The sequence below is a fragment of the Balaenoptera ricei genome, chromosome 12 (genome assembly GCF_028023285.1).
Source record: "Balaenoptera ricei isolate mBalRic1 chromosome 12, mBalRic1.hap2, whole genome shotgun sequence".
NCBI lineage: Eukaryota > Metazoa > Chordata > Mammalia > Artiodactyla > Balaenopteridae > Balaenoptera > Balaenoptera ricei.
Genome location: NC_082650.1, coordinates 8544388 through 8560250, shown reverse-complemented (window position 1 = coordinate 8560250; position 15863 = coordinate 8544388). Strand labels below are relative to the sequence as shown.

Sequence of the window (15863 nt, the reverse complement as noted above, 5' to 3'; positions counted from 1 at the left end):
CTCCGGGGCAGGGCACAATGATATACTCATCTTTGTATCTCCAGAGCCTGGGCCAAGCGCATAGTATGTGCTCAAGAGATGTTTGTTGAGTGAAATAAATTTGGAGGCTGCTTCTTCTCCACACCTGTGCTCTGGAGGCTGCGCAGTGTGTCAGGAGGTCGGGCACCCCCGTCTCGTTTAGCCGCTGACTCTGGGGCTGGCCCCGGGCAGGCCACTTTGTCGTCACTCTGTGGTGCTGTCATTAGTCAGAGATCCTAGTTCTTGCCCCCTGTTTCTTGGCGGGGCCTGGGGGAAGGATGGCGTTGAATGCATTTGGAGATTGGAGTTCCTCAGGGCTGGCCGCCCTGTGGAGACAGAGTCAGATCCACCTGCTGTGGGCTTACCTCCCTCCACGTTCATCCTGGGGCTCAGGTCTCTTTACGTGAGTGCCTGTTTCAAAGCCGCCTCTCACATCAGAATGTGGTTAGACTTCACCAACCTTAGAGGCTGTTCTTTAATCATAAAAAGTAGGCAGTAGAGGCTTGTGTGCAGAGCTGTTTAACGTCACTTAGCCAGACGTTCTTGGGTGGGAACTCGGGAGTTTCAGCCCAAACAAGAATGCCGTGGGAAGGACTCAGCGCCGGCCAGCTGCCGGGAAGAGGCAGCAGTGGTGAGCAGCCTTCCAGGACAGCAGGGCTGAAACCCACATTTTGCGGTGTTTCATCTCCATGTCTACACTGATGAGTGTAAATATCTGTGCACAGATTTTCCCTTCAGTGAATTGTTAGGAAACGAGCGACTGTGAGAGAGGCCCTTTCCTCCGATGGACGGGCGCTTATTTCAGAGGCTGATGAGTGGCTGCTTCGAGTGGGCGGGGCAGGGGCTGTGGACAGCTGGGGAGATGAACTGTCCCCACCGTCCCCACGTGTGTGGCCTTGAATGGAATGTCGGCCGACCTTGCCGTCAAGTCTTAGAGGAACCTGCAGTAGTTAATAAATCTAACGTCCCAATAAGGCCAGCATCTTGGGGGCTGGATGCCACTTTCTGACTGCGTATCTGTCACCGGCTTTTCTTTCGATGTCTGAGTGAAGAAGAGGGTGGGAGGGACAGTGGTGTCACTGAAGAGGGTTGCAGCTTCTAATATAGGCTCCCTGCAAAGGAAGATGTCAGTCCTGAAAGAAAGCACTTTCTTTTCTCACTTGTCAGCCTATTCATATATTGTAACTGGCTCTTTCATTTGCAAATGACATGTTGGATAGCGCTAAATATTGAAATAATGAATAGCCGTTCAACAGAAAAAGGTCTTTCATACCCAGAAAACAACTGCATTGCAGAGTATCCTACTCCCAAATGAAACAAATGCAGAAGAGCTTTAGACTAAAACAAACCAAACCAAAAACAAGCTTTGAATAATTTTTCTCAGAATTTTTAACACCCCTTCCTCTTAGCTTACATCGACCAGCAGGCTCTGTGTCCGCTGTGGGGTGAGGAAACGCCAGATGTCCGCATTTCAGCCCTTAAGGAGCTCAGGAAAGGATGATTGCTTCCTTTGCTTTCTGTGGCCCTCTTGAGTCCTCAGGAAGTATGGCTGAAAACTGAAGCACCACCAGATGGGTCCAGCAGATGCTTCTAATGATGTGCTTTCACATCCCTCATGGAGGAGGCTTTGCAGCAGGTCAGCTGCAGGAGCTCCCCATCCTTCCTTCCACCCTGAGTCAGGGGGGGCTCTGGGCCGGGGATGGGGAGCGAGTGAGCTGGGCCCAGGCAAGGGCTCACCCTAGGCCCTGGTGCAGGTGGCCGAGCACGTCGACAGCTGTGTCACTGTTCCAGGCTTGTAGCTGAGCCACTGCCCTGAGTAGGACGCAGAGACCTTAGCTCTGCCTTCGTGGTGGTGGAGAAAAATTATTGGCTTAATGTAGGGAGAGGCGCCCCTCAAAGGGCTTATGATCTGCAAGACTGAGGGATGTGTCCGTGCAAACAGTTACAGGACTGCCGATTTCTTGTTCTGGTAGGAGAGCACGGCTTCATCGCCAGCTTGTGCGGAGTTTGCCTGTGTCGCTAATGTCCTGCTGGCTGCCATCTTGGGGCGACCTGGCCTTTGCAGCCTCAGTCCTGTGCGGTGACATTGATGGTGTAATTTTCACTGACGTTCATAGCACCACTGGGGTCAGAGTCAGCCACTGATGGACATTTTTGGATGACATCCTGAAGCTGCTGAGATACCGGTCATTCTTGGGGCTTCTCAAACTGGGTTCTCAGAACTCGGGGGAACATGGCACTGCTAGGAGTCTGGGAAGGCATGAGATAAACGACGCAGATCTGACGGGAAGTGGTTTCTTGATGGCCGGTCATTTAAAATGTTATTTTTGACTTTAAAACAAACACCAAAATATTATAGAGTAGTCTATAAAATTCAAATGCAATTTTGAGATAAAACCGAGATTGGGGCTAAATTGCCATGCTCCAGGCTTCTGGGGCTTGAGCTCATGTTCTTCGCTGTTACATAAACGTTGGTGAAGTGTTTGAGGAGCTCTGTTCAGGGGTAAAGCGAGCCAGCGCTTTTGTGAAACAAACAGCCAAACAAAACAACATGGCTGGAATGGAGTGGTCCCGGGGTGGTTGAAGCGTTTGCTTTGTTTCTGAGACAGTCCTGCTGGATTTTGAGGACCCCGCTGGGGGCACAGATGCTGGCAGCCTTGTGCCAGCCCGTGGGTTTGGCCTCTGACTGCACCGTCCCTTTCTACACCCCACGTTGAGTAGGATTCCCTGTGGCTTCCTCATCTGGTGACAGCCTGTCTGTCCCTGCATGATCCTAGGAAGCAGGAAAGAGGAGTCTCTGTGAAACCTGGACAGGGGGCGGCAGAAATCTTAAACTGAGGGCACTTAGGTTTGTCGGTATTAAAAGTTAGTTTTAAATGCTTTATGAAAGGCTTCCCCAATCTTTAACATTATTAGTAATTGACATTGATTAGCTCGGGGGAGATCAAGGTTCTTTTTTTTTTTTTTTTTTTTTTCTTTCAAGACCTTCTCTCTTCTCCCAACCCCTCAAGAAGCAGCACCGATGGACTGACTCCAGGCGATGGTTTCGGGGTGCTGTTCTGGTGTCTCTGAAGGACGTTGAGATGCGTGCCTGCCACACTCATTCTCCCCTTGGTGTCCACAGTGCCTCCCGGGATGAGTCAGGCAGCCAGGCCACTGGGGTAGCTGACCACGTACTTGGCTCTTCAGCAGATGGTCGCTCCTTGGAGACAGAACCACGGGTAAATGTAAGGGGAATAGTGTGATGAGTGGATCCTGACGGAACAAATGGACCCACATTTCCTGAAGAGCAGCCAGGCCCTTGGGAAGGAACTTAGCTGGCATCTTCTGAAGCAGGGGTACTCACGGCGTGAAAGTCTTCGATGGTGATGCCTAGCTCTGCAGACCAGCCCTTCACCAGAGGTGTCTGTGAGGCACCAAGGGGACCCCCTCCCAGACGGCCACCACGCTTCTGCCACAGTGCGCTGCTCGCGACACCAACTCTGCAGCCGCCGTGAGTTTCGGAATAACAGTGCAGAGAACCAGGGCTACGGCTCCGACAGACCTGGGTTCCAATGCCAGCTTAGTGCCTGTTGCTGCCCAGCTTCAAGATTCTCCCTTAATCTTTCTGAGCCTCACTTTTATTGTCTGTCAGTGGGGTGTTTATTGGGTTATTGTGAGGACGCTTGTCAGATGACTTACCTGGTAGGGATCCAATAGATTAGGAAGGTTGGTGATACTCTGACAGACACTCCAAAATGAAGCCATGAGATTTCCTTTCTCCTTGTTAAATAGCTGGGCCTGTCCAAACAGACAACAGCTCGGTACATCATTAAATGTGCTGAGGTCCTGCAGAGCTTTGGGACACATCAGAGGTGTTGCAGGAGGATTATGTGTCAGAATTCAGCCAGGAAGAAGGAGCCCTTGGCAGACAGAGGCTGTGAGGTGTTGCCGACCTGCCCCGGTGTCGGGGGCAGGGGACCCAGACTCACAGTGAGGGCCGCAAAGCGCGTGTCTGTCTCCTCTGGCTGAGACTGCTCGTGTCACCTCCTCTAACGCATCTTCCCTCCCCCTCTCCTGCCCCCTCTCCTCTTCCTAATCATGCTTATTCATCAAAAGCACGTACAAGCTCTGGAATCTCACCCAGACGGATAGACGTGGGGGGTGGGGTGTGTTTTCACAAGCCCTCAGGTGTTCTGATGCACAATACAGCCTGAGGACAGCGCCTTGTGGGCCGGAATCCCGCCCCGCCCGCCCTCAGACCAGTGTCCCTGGTGGCCTTGAGGTCTGCTGCTTGCGGAGGGCGGGGAGGCTGCCTGGGGCAGAGGCTGGGCGAGTGGAAGGCCAGTGAGCACCCCGGGATGAGGGTAAGGACCATCTTCTCAAAGCTTGGAGGTCAGCACAGTGGGAGTCAGGTTGGTCCGTAAGTGGGACAGACCACTTACTCTGCGAAGCTCCAGACTGAGTGATCCCTCACGTTCTCCTGGAAAACGAGAATGTCCTGCTAGCTGAGACCAGTCCAGGGAAAGCGGTCCCAGACAGCAGTGGCCGTGTACTTTTATGCCAACGAAGAGGAGGGACCCGCTCAGAGTGACTGGTAACTGAGATGCTGATGAGGAAAATGAACAGCGCTTATGGTGCAAAAAAAGTCACCTGGATGGAGACAGCCTCACGTTTGTAGAGGCTTTGGCAATAAGTCCGTCTCTCTTGCTCACGTCTGGTTCTTTGGAACCCATTCTTTTAGTGCCCACTGTGCGTCAGGCATCACGGAAAGCTTTGTAATACACCCGCAGCTCACTTTCTGGAAGGAGCCCCCCACCCATCCACTGCATCTGATAAATGGGCGATTTCATTTTTATCACGACCACAAACACAACAGGCACTTAATGTGTGCTTGATAGATGCCAGTACGATGCGAAATGCTTTACGTGGATTCGATTACAAAACCCAGTGTGCTAGACACTAGTTTACAGAGGAGGAAATTGAGGTTTGGGGAGGATTCTCAAAATCACACAGGCAGTGAGAGGTAGACGCAGATTCAGACCCCTGCTTCTGAGCCTGTGGAAGCCCAATTCAGAAGCTACACGTTTAACTAGCATTGAATTGTAAACGGGCAAAGCGTCATGATGAATTTTGGATTTTTTTTCTTTGTGATAAAAACAGATTTTAATTCCCTCCAATTTCAGAATACTTGCCAATTTGCATAGCTGGCGACACAAATCAGGAGGGACATTCTTCTACTTATTTATTTTTATACATTTATTTATTTATTTATTTTTGGCTGCGTTGGGTCTTCGTTGCTGCATCCGGGTTTTCTTTAGTTGCGGCGAGTGGGGGCTACTCTTCGTTGCGGTGTGCGGGCTTCTCATTGCAGTGGCTTCTCTTGTTGCAGAGCACGGGCTCTAGGTGCGCAGGCCTCAGTAGTTGTGGCATGTGGGCTCAGTAGTTGTGGCTCGTGGGTTCTAGAGCGCAGGCTCAGTAATTGTGGCACACGGGCTTAGTTGCTCCATGGCATGTGGGATCTTCCCGGACCAGGGCTCGAACCCGTGTCCCCTGCATTGGCAGGCGGATTCTTAACCACTGCACCACCAGGGAAGTCCTGGGAGAGACGTCCTAATTGTGCCTGGTTTTTGGATACTTATCATAATCTACACGGTAATTGTTTCACCCAGCTGACCTGCCTAGTGTACGGTGTGTAATCACTGTAGGTCTTCTGTGATTGACCCGTTCTGTGCAACATCTACCTGGTTACGTGGTGCCCAGAGCAATGGACGGAGTGTGTCCTGCCAAGTTTAAAATACACGCGGCACTAGTGGATGTGAACTTGACTACCCTTGGCAATTGTGACTTCCTGTTTTCAAGATAAAAGATTTACAGGGATTTATTAGAAAATTTTCAGAAGGCTTCTGTGAGGCTATCACATACGGCTTAGAGAAAACAGATAATCTCTTTGCAAATGAATTTGAACCATATGAATAGTTTTTCTTCATGTGCGCATCAGCCTAAAAGAGGACTCCCAGATTATCTATAAAAGATCTATAAAAGCTGTTGAAAGTATGTATCACCAGAATTTCAAAGGAAAGAAAATTTGAAAGTACTTGAAAAAAATTGTGGTTGGCTTTTCTAAACTCAGAGATTTGAAGGATGGAGGGCTGTGCGCTGAGGGATGACACTGTCACCTCACTCTGGTTTCCAGAGTCAGTGGCCTCTGCGCAGTCTGGGGACAGTTGTCTGGGACAGTCTTGGGGGAGGGGCCTTCTCTGGTTCCTTAGCTACCTGCTGAGTATACTGTCTGATCCATTAAAAAGAACGCATACATGCAAATGTAATGCCTACTGTGCAAGGCATTATGCTCTCACTCGGAAGGGGGCCTGTCCAGCTCAGAACCCTTGTCCCACATTCATTAGCAGAAGAGGTTGGGTGTTTGGTGGGATGGCTCGTGGGTGAGGGGAGAGCATGAATGGAAGGGGCGTAGGTGCGCGAGAAGGGAACTTGGCATCAGTGGCTGAATTCAGGTGGCTGCTTGGCACTTAGCCGTGTGGCCTTGGGTCTGTTACTTCACCTCTAGAACCTCAGTTTTCTCGTGGGGATTATGACATTGATCCTACTCACCTGGGGAATGTTGGAAGGACAATTAAAATGAACCATGCAAGAGCTCGTGACAAACTGGGAGGCTCTGTAGAGAGCAGTCAGTGTGGTTGGTTGTACTAGCCTCAGACCTGTGCCCAAAGCTTGCTCAGCAGGCCTCACCTCGTCCTCGAACCCTGGTGCGGAGGGTTAGACAGCAGGCTGGAGCCTGGGGGAAAGCCTGTACAGTCTGACGGGGTGGCGTGGCCGACGTTTAGTGGGCCTGGCGTGGGTCAGAACCTCAGGCAAAAACCTGTGCCGTCTGGGACCGAGCTCCTTGTTCCTGGAACCTCACCCCTTCCTCTTCCTCAGGGACCCTGTCATTTTGGGGCATTCCAGTGGTCTTTTTCCTTATTACTGTTTGTTCAGAATTTTGCTGTTGAGTGTCAGGGGCTGTTTGTCCTGGAGCCCAGCCCGACAACACTCCCCAAGGTCCCCCAGTAAAAGCGCGCTGTCCACGGACGCTGGTTCCACTGTAAAATGGGAGGCTGGCAGGGTCCCAGGACAGGGGCAGAGCCACAGAGCGGGGAATGCCACCTCTGGTCAGTAATTTATGTTGTAGCTGACTCCTGCGAGACCCAGGCGTGTGTTTTCGGTAGCTTTGCCCATTTTGCTGGAGATCATCCCAGAAGTCCCACGCGGATGTGCTGCCTTCTGCAATGGAGGGGAGCGTGTTTGTGTCCCACGGGGCGTTAGAACGAGAGCTGTGGAGGGCAGCCCTGAGGCTGGTCAAGTCGGTGACAGCGCCGTGGACACCCACCACGTTTACTGCTGCCCCTGGGGAGATAGGCTCTGGTAGCCAGGTTGGTTGGGGGGAAGTTCCCAGTCCCACTGGGAAAATGAGCAGAGCAAATGGCCTGTGGCAGCCTGAACAGGAGTCATTTCTCGCCCCCGTGTCCCTGAGGTTCCCTTGAGGAGGTATGAGCTTTTCTTAAAAGTAAAATAAACATCGTATGTTGTTGGCAGAGATCATTTTCACCTTATAGACTTCTTAAAAAACATAGCCCTGACCCCTGCCCAAAGCTGGACACTCTGGAACCAAACACCAACCTCAGGGGGTTACCTCGGAGAGGCTGTGGCGTCACTCGTGAGAGGGCCTTCTCTTAAAACAGTTTTGTGGGTGGTGATAGTTTGTATCGGGGGCACACAGAGTAAAACATGACTTAGAAGATGTAAAGAGAATGAAGCAAGGTGTTTTGCTTCCTTTAGAATTTCTTCTCTCGACCTCTATTCCCCTGCTTATGGCTCATGTCAAGTTTATTTCATAACTTTGCATAAATCTGAAAATGACACAAACGCCATTCCTGAAAAGTTAAACTCGGTTGTGTATTTTGTTCTGATGAATGTCCTCCAAAAATGTGCTAACTTCAAAAACCAAACCAAAGCTTCACTGAGACTAAACATGCTGCTCCTTTTCCAGATTTTGCTTTCCATAAGTGGTTTTTACAAGATATTTTCCCTATTTGTTTTTAAAAAACTATTCTTACCCTAGCCCCACACAAAGTCTGTTCAGCAGTGACACATGCTGATGGAGAAAATCCATGTCCACAGTCACCCACAACACTTAACAAGATTTGCCAGCCTGTACCTTTCTAGAAACACTGGATGTTGCGTTGTTATGAGTATGTAACAAGAGATTCCCACTAGGAACTCATAAGAGTAATCAACTCATAGGATTAATACAGGAACTTAATCGATTCATCAATGCTGTGCCATTAATGACTTGGACTATCGGTACTGAACACTTTGGGCAAATTATTTTCTTTTGAATTATAGCGATGAGCGTATTTGTCATTTCCGTAATTGCTTGGTGGTCCCTAATTTTTACAGAGGCTGGACCTTGAAATGGAGAGCCTATCCCTTAACTTGGAATAAAACTGAAATTGTTGTAGTATAACCCCAGCGAAAGTGGTTACACTCACATCACCAGGGTGCAAGACAAAGTTTTGTATACTTAGTTCATTGATTACATTATTGGATTAAAAACAAAAAATATCTCAGTAATCTCTACTGTGTGTACTGGGGAAAATATTTGTTGAACCATTGTATGGTATTCTCTTAGTAGCCTTTAGGAATGGCGGTGCCCAGTGACTGATTAGATAGCTCCAGCTAATATTCAAAAGGATATTCCTTTGGTTCCTATTTAAGACATTGGAGCCAGGTGTCTGGCTTTTCGGAATCACCATCTCCAATGGCTATTTACTGTGCTGTTGAAACTCACTAACTCATGACGTTTGTTTTTGTATTTTGTCTTAGTGTTGAAATGTTAGCTTAGGTGGGAATTTTCCAGTTTAATAAAATCAGTCAGAACTGATGGCGGGGTTGATATACGGAAACTCATGAGGTAACTGGATCCCCAGAAAGGGCTAGAATGTGACCCACTGTCAGAACCAGGCAGTGTAGTTGTCACATGGTCCATAGCCCTTGTTCCCAAGCTTATCAGCTCTAAACTGATGTAAAAGCAAAACGTTGAACACTAAGTATTGGCCACTGGAATGCCTTGCCTTGAGTATGTTAACAATGAGAGAGATTCTTTTTTTTTTTTTAATTTGGTTGTGCTGAGTCTCAGTTGCAGCATGCCTGTGGAATATAGTCCCCTGACCAGGGATCGAACCCGGGCCCCCTGCATTGGGAGTGCGGAGTCTTAACCACTGAGCCACCAGGGAAGTGCCTAGAGCGATTCTTGAGATTTTCAGTTTAGTAAGAAGAGTTCTCTAAATGGATTCATTTAGCAGGAAGGCAACAACAGACATGGGGAATAGCAGCTGGGTTTGTCTGAAGGGGCAGGACTTGGACATGTAAGAGAAATTAAGATCAAGGCCAGAAAGCGGTATTTAGTTCTTAGTGATTCACCATAAAGACAAGGAAAGCCTGTTTTTTTCAACAGTATAGTGGAGAAGCTTCCAGGAGGACAGTTAAAAATAGCATGAAAGTGTTTGCTATATTTCACGCTGAATTATAGCGATGAGCATAGTTGTCATTTCCATAATTGCTTGGTGGTCCCTAATTTTTATAGAGGCTAGACCTTGAAATGGAGAGCCTACCCTTGAACTTGGAATAAAACTGAAATTGTTTTAGTATAACCCCAGCGAAAGTGGTTTGGCTTTAAGGGGGCAAGAGGAAATAGATGAAAAGGAACATTGTAAAACATCCAAGATTTCTGGCTGCCAGTCTCACACACAGTATGTTTTCACTTTAAGTCCTTGAGATCCCTCGGTCTGCAGTGTGGAGAGGAACGTGGACACGGAGTGTCGATGCCCTTGGGGGAAGGATGTTCTCACTAGAACTGGTTACCAAAAATGGATGTTTTAAGCCCAACTGCTAATTGTGGCGGCCAGTCTTTGGATACGCTTTCCATCCTTGATGGCGAGCTCCAGGGTTTGCTGTTTAATGGTCTCTGTGTCGTGTCCTCTTTAAGAAAAGGACGTGCCCAACAAGCCCTTGCGGGTCCGAGTCCGCTCCTCCAACGACCAGCTGTCCGTGGCGTGGAAGGCGCCGCACCTGTCTGGAGCTAAGAGTCCACGCAGATCACGGGGCTTCCTTCTGGGCTATGGAGAAAATGGCCGGAAGATGAATTATGTTCCACTGACGAGAGATGAGCGAACACACGAAATTAAAAAGCTAGGTGAGTTTCATGTTCATTGCTATTCGATGTTTTAATGATGTTGGCTGTCATTTCAAGATTTTGAAGCCTGTTTGTGACAGAACGTCGTATTTCAGTTGTAATGTTCATTTTCCAGGTATTACAGGTATTCAAAAACTCATTCTCTGTTCTATCCTCCATCCATGCCTCCATCCTTTCCACCTTCTGTTAGTGGTGGGACAAGGCTGCCCAACAAGTGCCCTTCAGTGGCTTCCTGACCCAGTTGCACTGGGTCATTTTTCTGGACGTGAGGGGGCGGGGCTAATGCTTTTCCATCTCGGCTCTGCTTTCATCGTTTTGCACTCGAAGCTGCATCTTAGATCCTGGGACACTGGACCTTGCATCCCATCGAGATGAAATGTGGTGGCAGCTGATGGAGCCTGCGGACCGAGCCTGCCCTCCTTCCTCTTTGCAAACCCTCATTGGGTGAAGGAAGCATCAAAGCACAGGCCGTGGAGGCTGTGACCCTGAGAGGTTATGTGCTTGGTTGCTTGGTTCCAGGCCTGACCTCTGCTGGCCTTGCTCCTCGATAGGCCTGGACAGTGGACCCGGGCCACGCTCCCAGGGGCGCAGCAATGATCCCTCACGCCTGGCGCTTCCTTGGGGGTGGAGACACTGCAACACTCGTGCAACACTTCTGCTTTTCTCCCTTCCCTCATGCCCCCTCACCTACGTGATGGGTTTGGCAGGAGGCGCTGGGCAAGCGTGGCTCGGCCCCTCCCTGCCGCCTCCTCTGGGGGAAGTCAGGCTGCAGAGTACGCATTCTGTTCTGCCCCTCTGTGCCCGAGTCGTGGAGGGCCCAGGGCTCCTGGGGCAGCAAGGTCTGTCTGACTCTGGGCTTTGGTGTTAGAACGTACACCTGCCCCGTGTTCTCCAGCTTAGTTTGTACGAGCCACAGATATTTTGGCCTCCACTGCTTATTCTTGTTCGCTTTCTAATTAGATCAGTGCTCAGGCAAGGAAGAGAGTGTGATTTACTGGGCCTTCCCAAGACTCCAGTGGGAACGAGGGTCTCTTCACGACACGGTCATCAGGCGTGGCTTGGCTCCCAGCCTACGCAGTGAGGGGCTGGAGACTGACCTGGGCAGATTTGAGCTGGTGGAGACACCGAGCGGGAGGCCAGGCTGGATTTGCTCCCTGGAAGATTCTCGGAAGTTACCTTCACTGCTCTGCTCACACACCCACTGTTGGAAAAGTCTGTTGGGTGCTCACGGCACAGGGTCAGCCTGGCGTTCTGTGGGCTTTACGGGGTCTCCACGTGGTGGCACAGGCAGCGGTGAGCCAGGCGTGGCATCGAAGCCTCAAAATAGACTCCAGACTTTTTCCAGCCAGAAGAGACTAGCTACCTGTCTGCTCCAAAGCTGCACGAAACCACGAGGGATCATGGGAGCGAATGGAGAAATCTGAACTGTCCATGCTTCGTGAAGCCTGGCTTCAGTATTAGCAGTGAGACCCAGAGCTAGAGGCTCAACACCTGGAGCCACAGAGTAATTTGGGGACTCTTCATTCATTCATTCCTGGGCCTCCCCCTTGCCTTGAGTGGTTGTACTGTGCAGGTTAAGTGGCTCTGTTCTGGTGATTCAGGCCAAATTCTACCCAGGATATCAGCAGATAAGTAGTCACTAGTTTTGCATTTCTGATACTGTAGAGAGAGCATTTTGTAAGTGGAAAGTTTTCATTGTTCTGCATCTTTCATAGACACCACACATTAAAATGTCCTTTGGTGTCGACAGCTTTTTCATCTGACTGGTTCTGTTAACTTTTTGTTTTCTCAGTAGTGAACCCCTGGCTCACCTGAGTGTCGCAGAAGGATTTTTTTTTTTTTTTTTTTTTTTGCTTCCTGAACTTGAGCAAATGTTGGAACTGAGGTCAGTGGTGGGCCCGGATCCTGGCCTGAACTGACAGCTCAGGACTCTGGGGCTTCCACTACAACCTGCTAGCTTAGGAATTTTCACCAAATAAAAAGCGTTGGACTTGCCATTGTGAACGATCTCAGTGGTCACCTTGAGGAGGAGGTCTCACTGGACACTTGCTCCATGCTGGCCAGGAGGATGGGATGAGGATGGGATGATGTGAATTCCTGTGGATGTCGGAGTGGCCTGCTACGTTAGGGGATGCCTGTCTCCTTATTTTATCCTGCATAGGATTTTAATTCCATTGATGACCCAGATGCCATTGAAAGTGTGGTACTGCAAGGAATGGCCAAATGTTAAGGAAACTTGGAGAAAAGTGGTGGGCCTGTGGTCCTGTCAGCAGAAACCCTGCCCTCGGAGTCATCCATTAAACATGTCCTCCTGGGCATCTTCCATGTCAGGCACCATCCTGGGTACCAGCTCCCCGGCGGTCGCGCACAAGGGCAGACGGTACCCAGAGTGTGTAGCGCTCACTGTTGTGAAAGCAGCTGGAGAGGGAAAAGCAGGCACCGGAGGCAGGAAGCTCTGGGCCTTCTGCGGGGGGAGGGAGGGCGCCAGTGTTGAATCCTGTGGTCAAAGGGGTCCCTGGGGGCGTGGGAATACACAGGGGGAGGAGGTAGCCAGCCCAGGTGGGGTGGGAGCCGGACAGTAACGAAGAATGAGCAGGTGTACATTTGGAGTCCTTCGGAAAGTTTCCACGGACCTTCAGAAGTAGTTTCTGCCACATTACGCCGAGGTTGGGAAGTGAGGGAAAACGGGGGCTCTGACAGGGAGGGGTGGGGCTTGGGGTCCTGTGGTCCCTGGGCTGGTGACGCTGCAGTCATTTTGGAAATTTTATTTCTACCCTTTATTCAATAATCAGGAGCACAGAAAGAAGGGTGCTTTTATACCACTGTGTCTTTATTATATTTCTATGAAAAAGAGATGGACGGGTGCATACCCAACTGTCAGGTGCTTTCTCGGGCCCGGGGTCAGTGCCCGGTGAGCCCTGGGCCCTGCCCCTTCCTCACCTGCATTAGTAACAGCCTGGGGTTTGGAGCCGTGCAGAGCTGTGTGTGAGACCACTCCTGCATTTAGGCCATGACCTTAGGGTCACCTCACCCCACTGAGCTGGTTCCTCACCTGTGAAAAGGAGGCAATGAGAGTAGCTTCCTCGTGGGGCTTTGTTGGCACTAAATGAAGAATTGATGTGCAATGCTTAACACGGCACAGAGACTAGACCCAGTACGTGTGAAACCATTGTTACGGTTTACTGCAGTGTAGACTGTTCCTTTGAGATCATCTCGGGCCAAGCTGACTTGGAGAGCACAGCAAATCAAGAACCTGGGCATTCAGCAAATCCAAGAACTTTAAGAAATGCATCGCAGATATGTAAAAGAGTCAATTGTGGGAAATTATTCTTTTCTTGGTGGTTCCTGATAAATGATAAGCCACTGCTTTTCACATTTAGTTATTTATACATGTTCCTGGATTATGAGGTTGAATGGCAGAGTTTTTTCTTTGTTGACATTTGGTTTACTTGCCAGTAGCAGCAAGAAATGAACACACCTGAAAGGACTCCAATGGTGAGAAGCTTAGATTGATGTTCTATGAATTCAAGCGTTACAAACTTGATTCTTCCCTTTTGTAAAACATATATTTCAAAATTCTCTGACAGAATAAGATGTGAGAGCCTCAGTCTAAATAATTTACTCATGTCACAGTATGAGTTTCACCTGCCCTATGTGTGTGTGTATTCACACACACACACACACACACACACACACACACGGGAGGGAGCAGGTTGTCAAGTATTGCCCCTTCCCTTGAAATGTGATTAGGCTACAGAAGTTTACTTTACATAAACAGGGCTCTCAGTGTGAGTTTTTTTGAGCATGGGTCTCCTTTTATGTTTAACTTGATATGCTGTTTGTAAAAATGACAGGTTTATTTTCCCACTGCCATATTGAGGTTTGCAATTCCTGCAGGCAGGACACCAGTGTTAGAAGTTTCCTTTAGGGTCTTAGTGCCGCCTTGTTAATGTGCTGAGGTATTACCTGATGATATAACTATCCACGTTCGAAGTATGTCAGGTTGCCTCATTTTTATTCTTGAATTGATCAAGGCTGCTACAGGAAACTAGGTCGATAGAACCTGGAGTTGGGCATTAGCAACTCTAGATTTAGGGAAGATTATGAGTCCTTTTAGGGGTGTGACCTTGGGCAAGTCAATCCAATTTTATGGCTTTATGTCCTTATTTGTAAACTAAGAAGGTCAAATTGGAAGCTAGCCAAGGTTTCACTGGGGTCTCAGACTCCGTGATTCCATAGCACTTGAGAGTTGTAAGTTTTAGTTCATTATTGTAATTTGTTTCCAAATAAAGTTTTCAAGTGTAGGTTAAGTTGGACATTAGTGGGCCCAATGCACAATTTGGGAGGGTGGGGTGGAGGTGAACTAACTGAAAGAACAATCCAGAAATAAAGGATGAATTTAAACTCTTCCATTTGCTCTTAGCTAATCTTCAGAGACCCCCGTTCTGAGGATTTTAGCTCGAAGGGCACGGCATGCCATCCGGGCTGCAAGCCTGGTGCACCGGCTCTCCTTGTCTCCCTCCCTTCTTTTTGATGACAAATAAAAACAGAGTCATTCCCTCCTCTATATTTGGAGGTAAAAAAAAATTTAGGGAATTGTGTGGGTAAATATACTATTCATTTCTTTTTTAAACATTGCTCATCTTTCTTTGATGCTAATGAGCTAGAAACCCATTTTTCAGGAATTATAGGTAAAAATCCCGTCCACATTTCCTGACATAAATCGTGTTCTTTTTGAGTTTAGTTCCCACAGTCCTTGGTCTCATCTGTAGTTGTCCTGAATGAGTAGGAATGCCCGAGAGAGACGAGAAGGTAAGGGGAGAGGAGCACAGACGAGCAGGGGTGTCTGAATGAGTAGGAATGCCCGAGAGAGACGAGAAGGTAAGGGGAGAGGAGCACAGACGAGCAGGGGCGTGCTTTCCAGAAAACCAGCTGCAGAGCCTCATCCCTTGCTTGTTGGTCCACAGCCTCCGAGTCCGTGTACGTGGTCTCGCTGCAGTCCCTGAACTCCCGGGGGCAGAGTCAGCCCGTCTACAGGGCCGCCCTAACAAAGCGGAAGATTTCAGGTATGTCTCCAAGGACGCGTCTGGTCAAGCCATGGTCTAGGGCTTGCTTGTTTCTAAATGATGCTGGCTGAGCGACAATGCACATGGATTTTATTGAGTATAAAAGGAAACAGCAGAGCAGACTTGCTCACATTTTGGAGGCATGTGTGTTTCCTTTGGACTCAGAGGCTAGAGTGTTCTTGTGATGAAATCTATCTCTGTGTATATTTGAATGGCTTCAGATCTGTCATGATAGGAGTGCCGAGCATTTATTCCATTTAACAGGCGCTGTCTGATCCATGCATAAACTACCCTTGGTGAGAGACTGGGAACAAAGGGAGAGAAAGAAGAGTAGGTGTGGAGGGGGCAGCATGCAAGAGATGCACTCAAACTTTATTTCAGCTAAAATTGCCTAAAAAATAGCATTGAGAAGAGTGAGAAGAATTGTAATAGTGTCTTGCTGGTAGCCTGATCATTGGTTACTTACTAAGGGATACTTTTTTCCACATCCACTCACAGATATTTTTTATATCAATCATATAGTAACAAATTAAAGATACCTTTTCTGG

The 15863-nt window shown here is 48.9% G+C and overlaps 1 protein-coding gene across 2 annotated transcripts in view; it reads left to right on the top strand.

The window, feature by feature from the left end:
• Nucleotides 1-15863, top strand: part of FNDC1 (fibronectin type III domain containing 1) — a 97745-nt gene that overhangs the window by 34731 nt on the left and 47151 nt on the right. For both annotated transcript variants that reach the window (XM_059940898.1, XM_059940899.1), the window contains 2 exons: nucleotides 10043-10249; nucleotides 15217-15315. In XM_059940898.1, the coding sequence (XP_059796881.1) occupies nucleotides 10043-10249; nucleotides 15217-15315 (306 nt within the window). The remainder of the gene's footprint in view (nucleotides 1-10042; nucleotides 10250-15216; nucleotides 15316-15863) is intronic.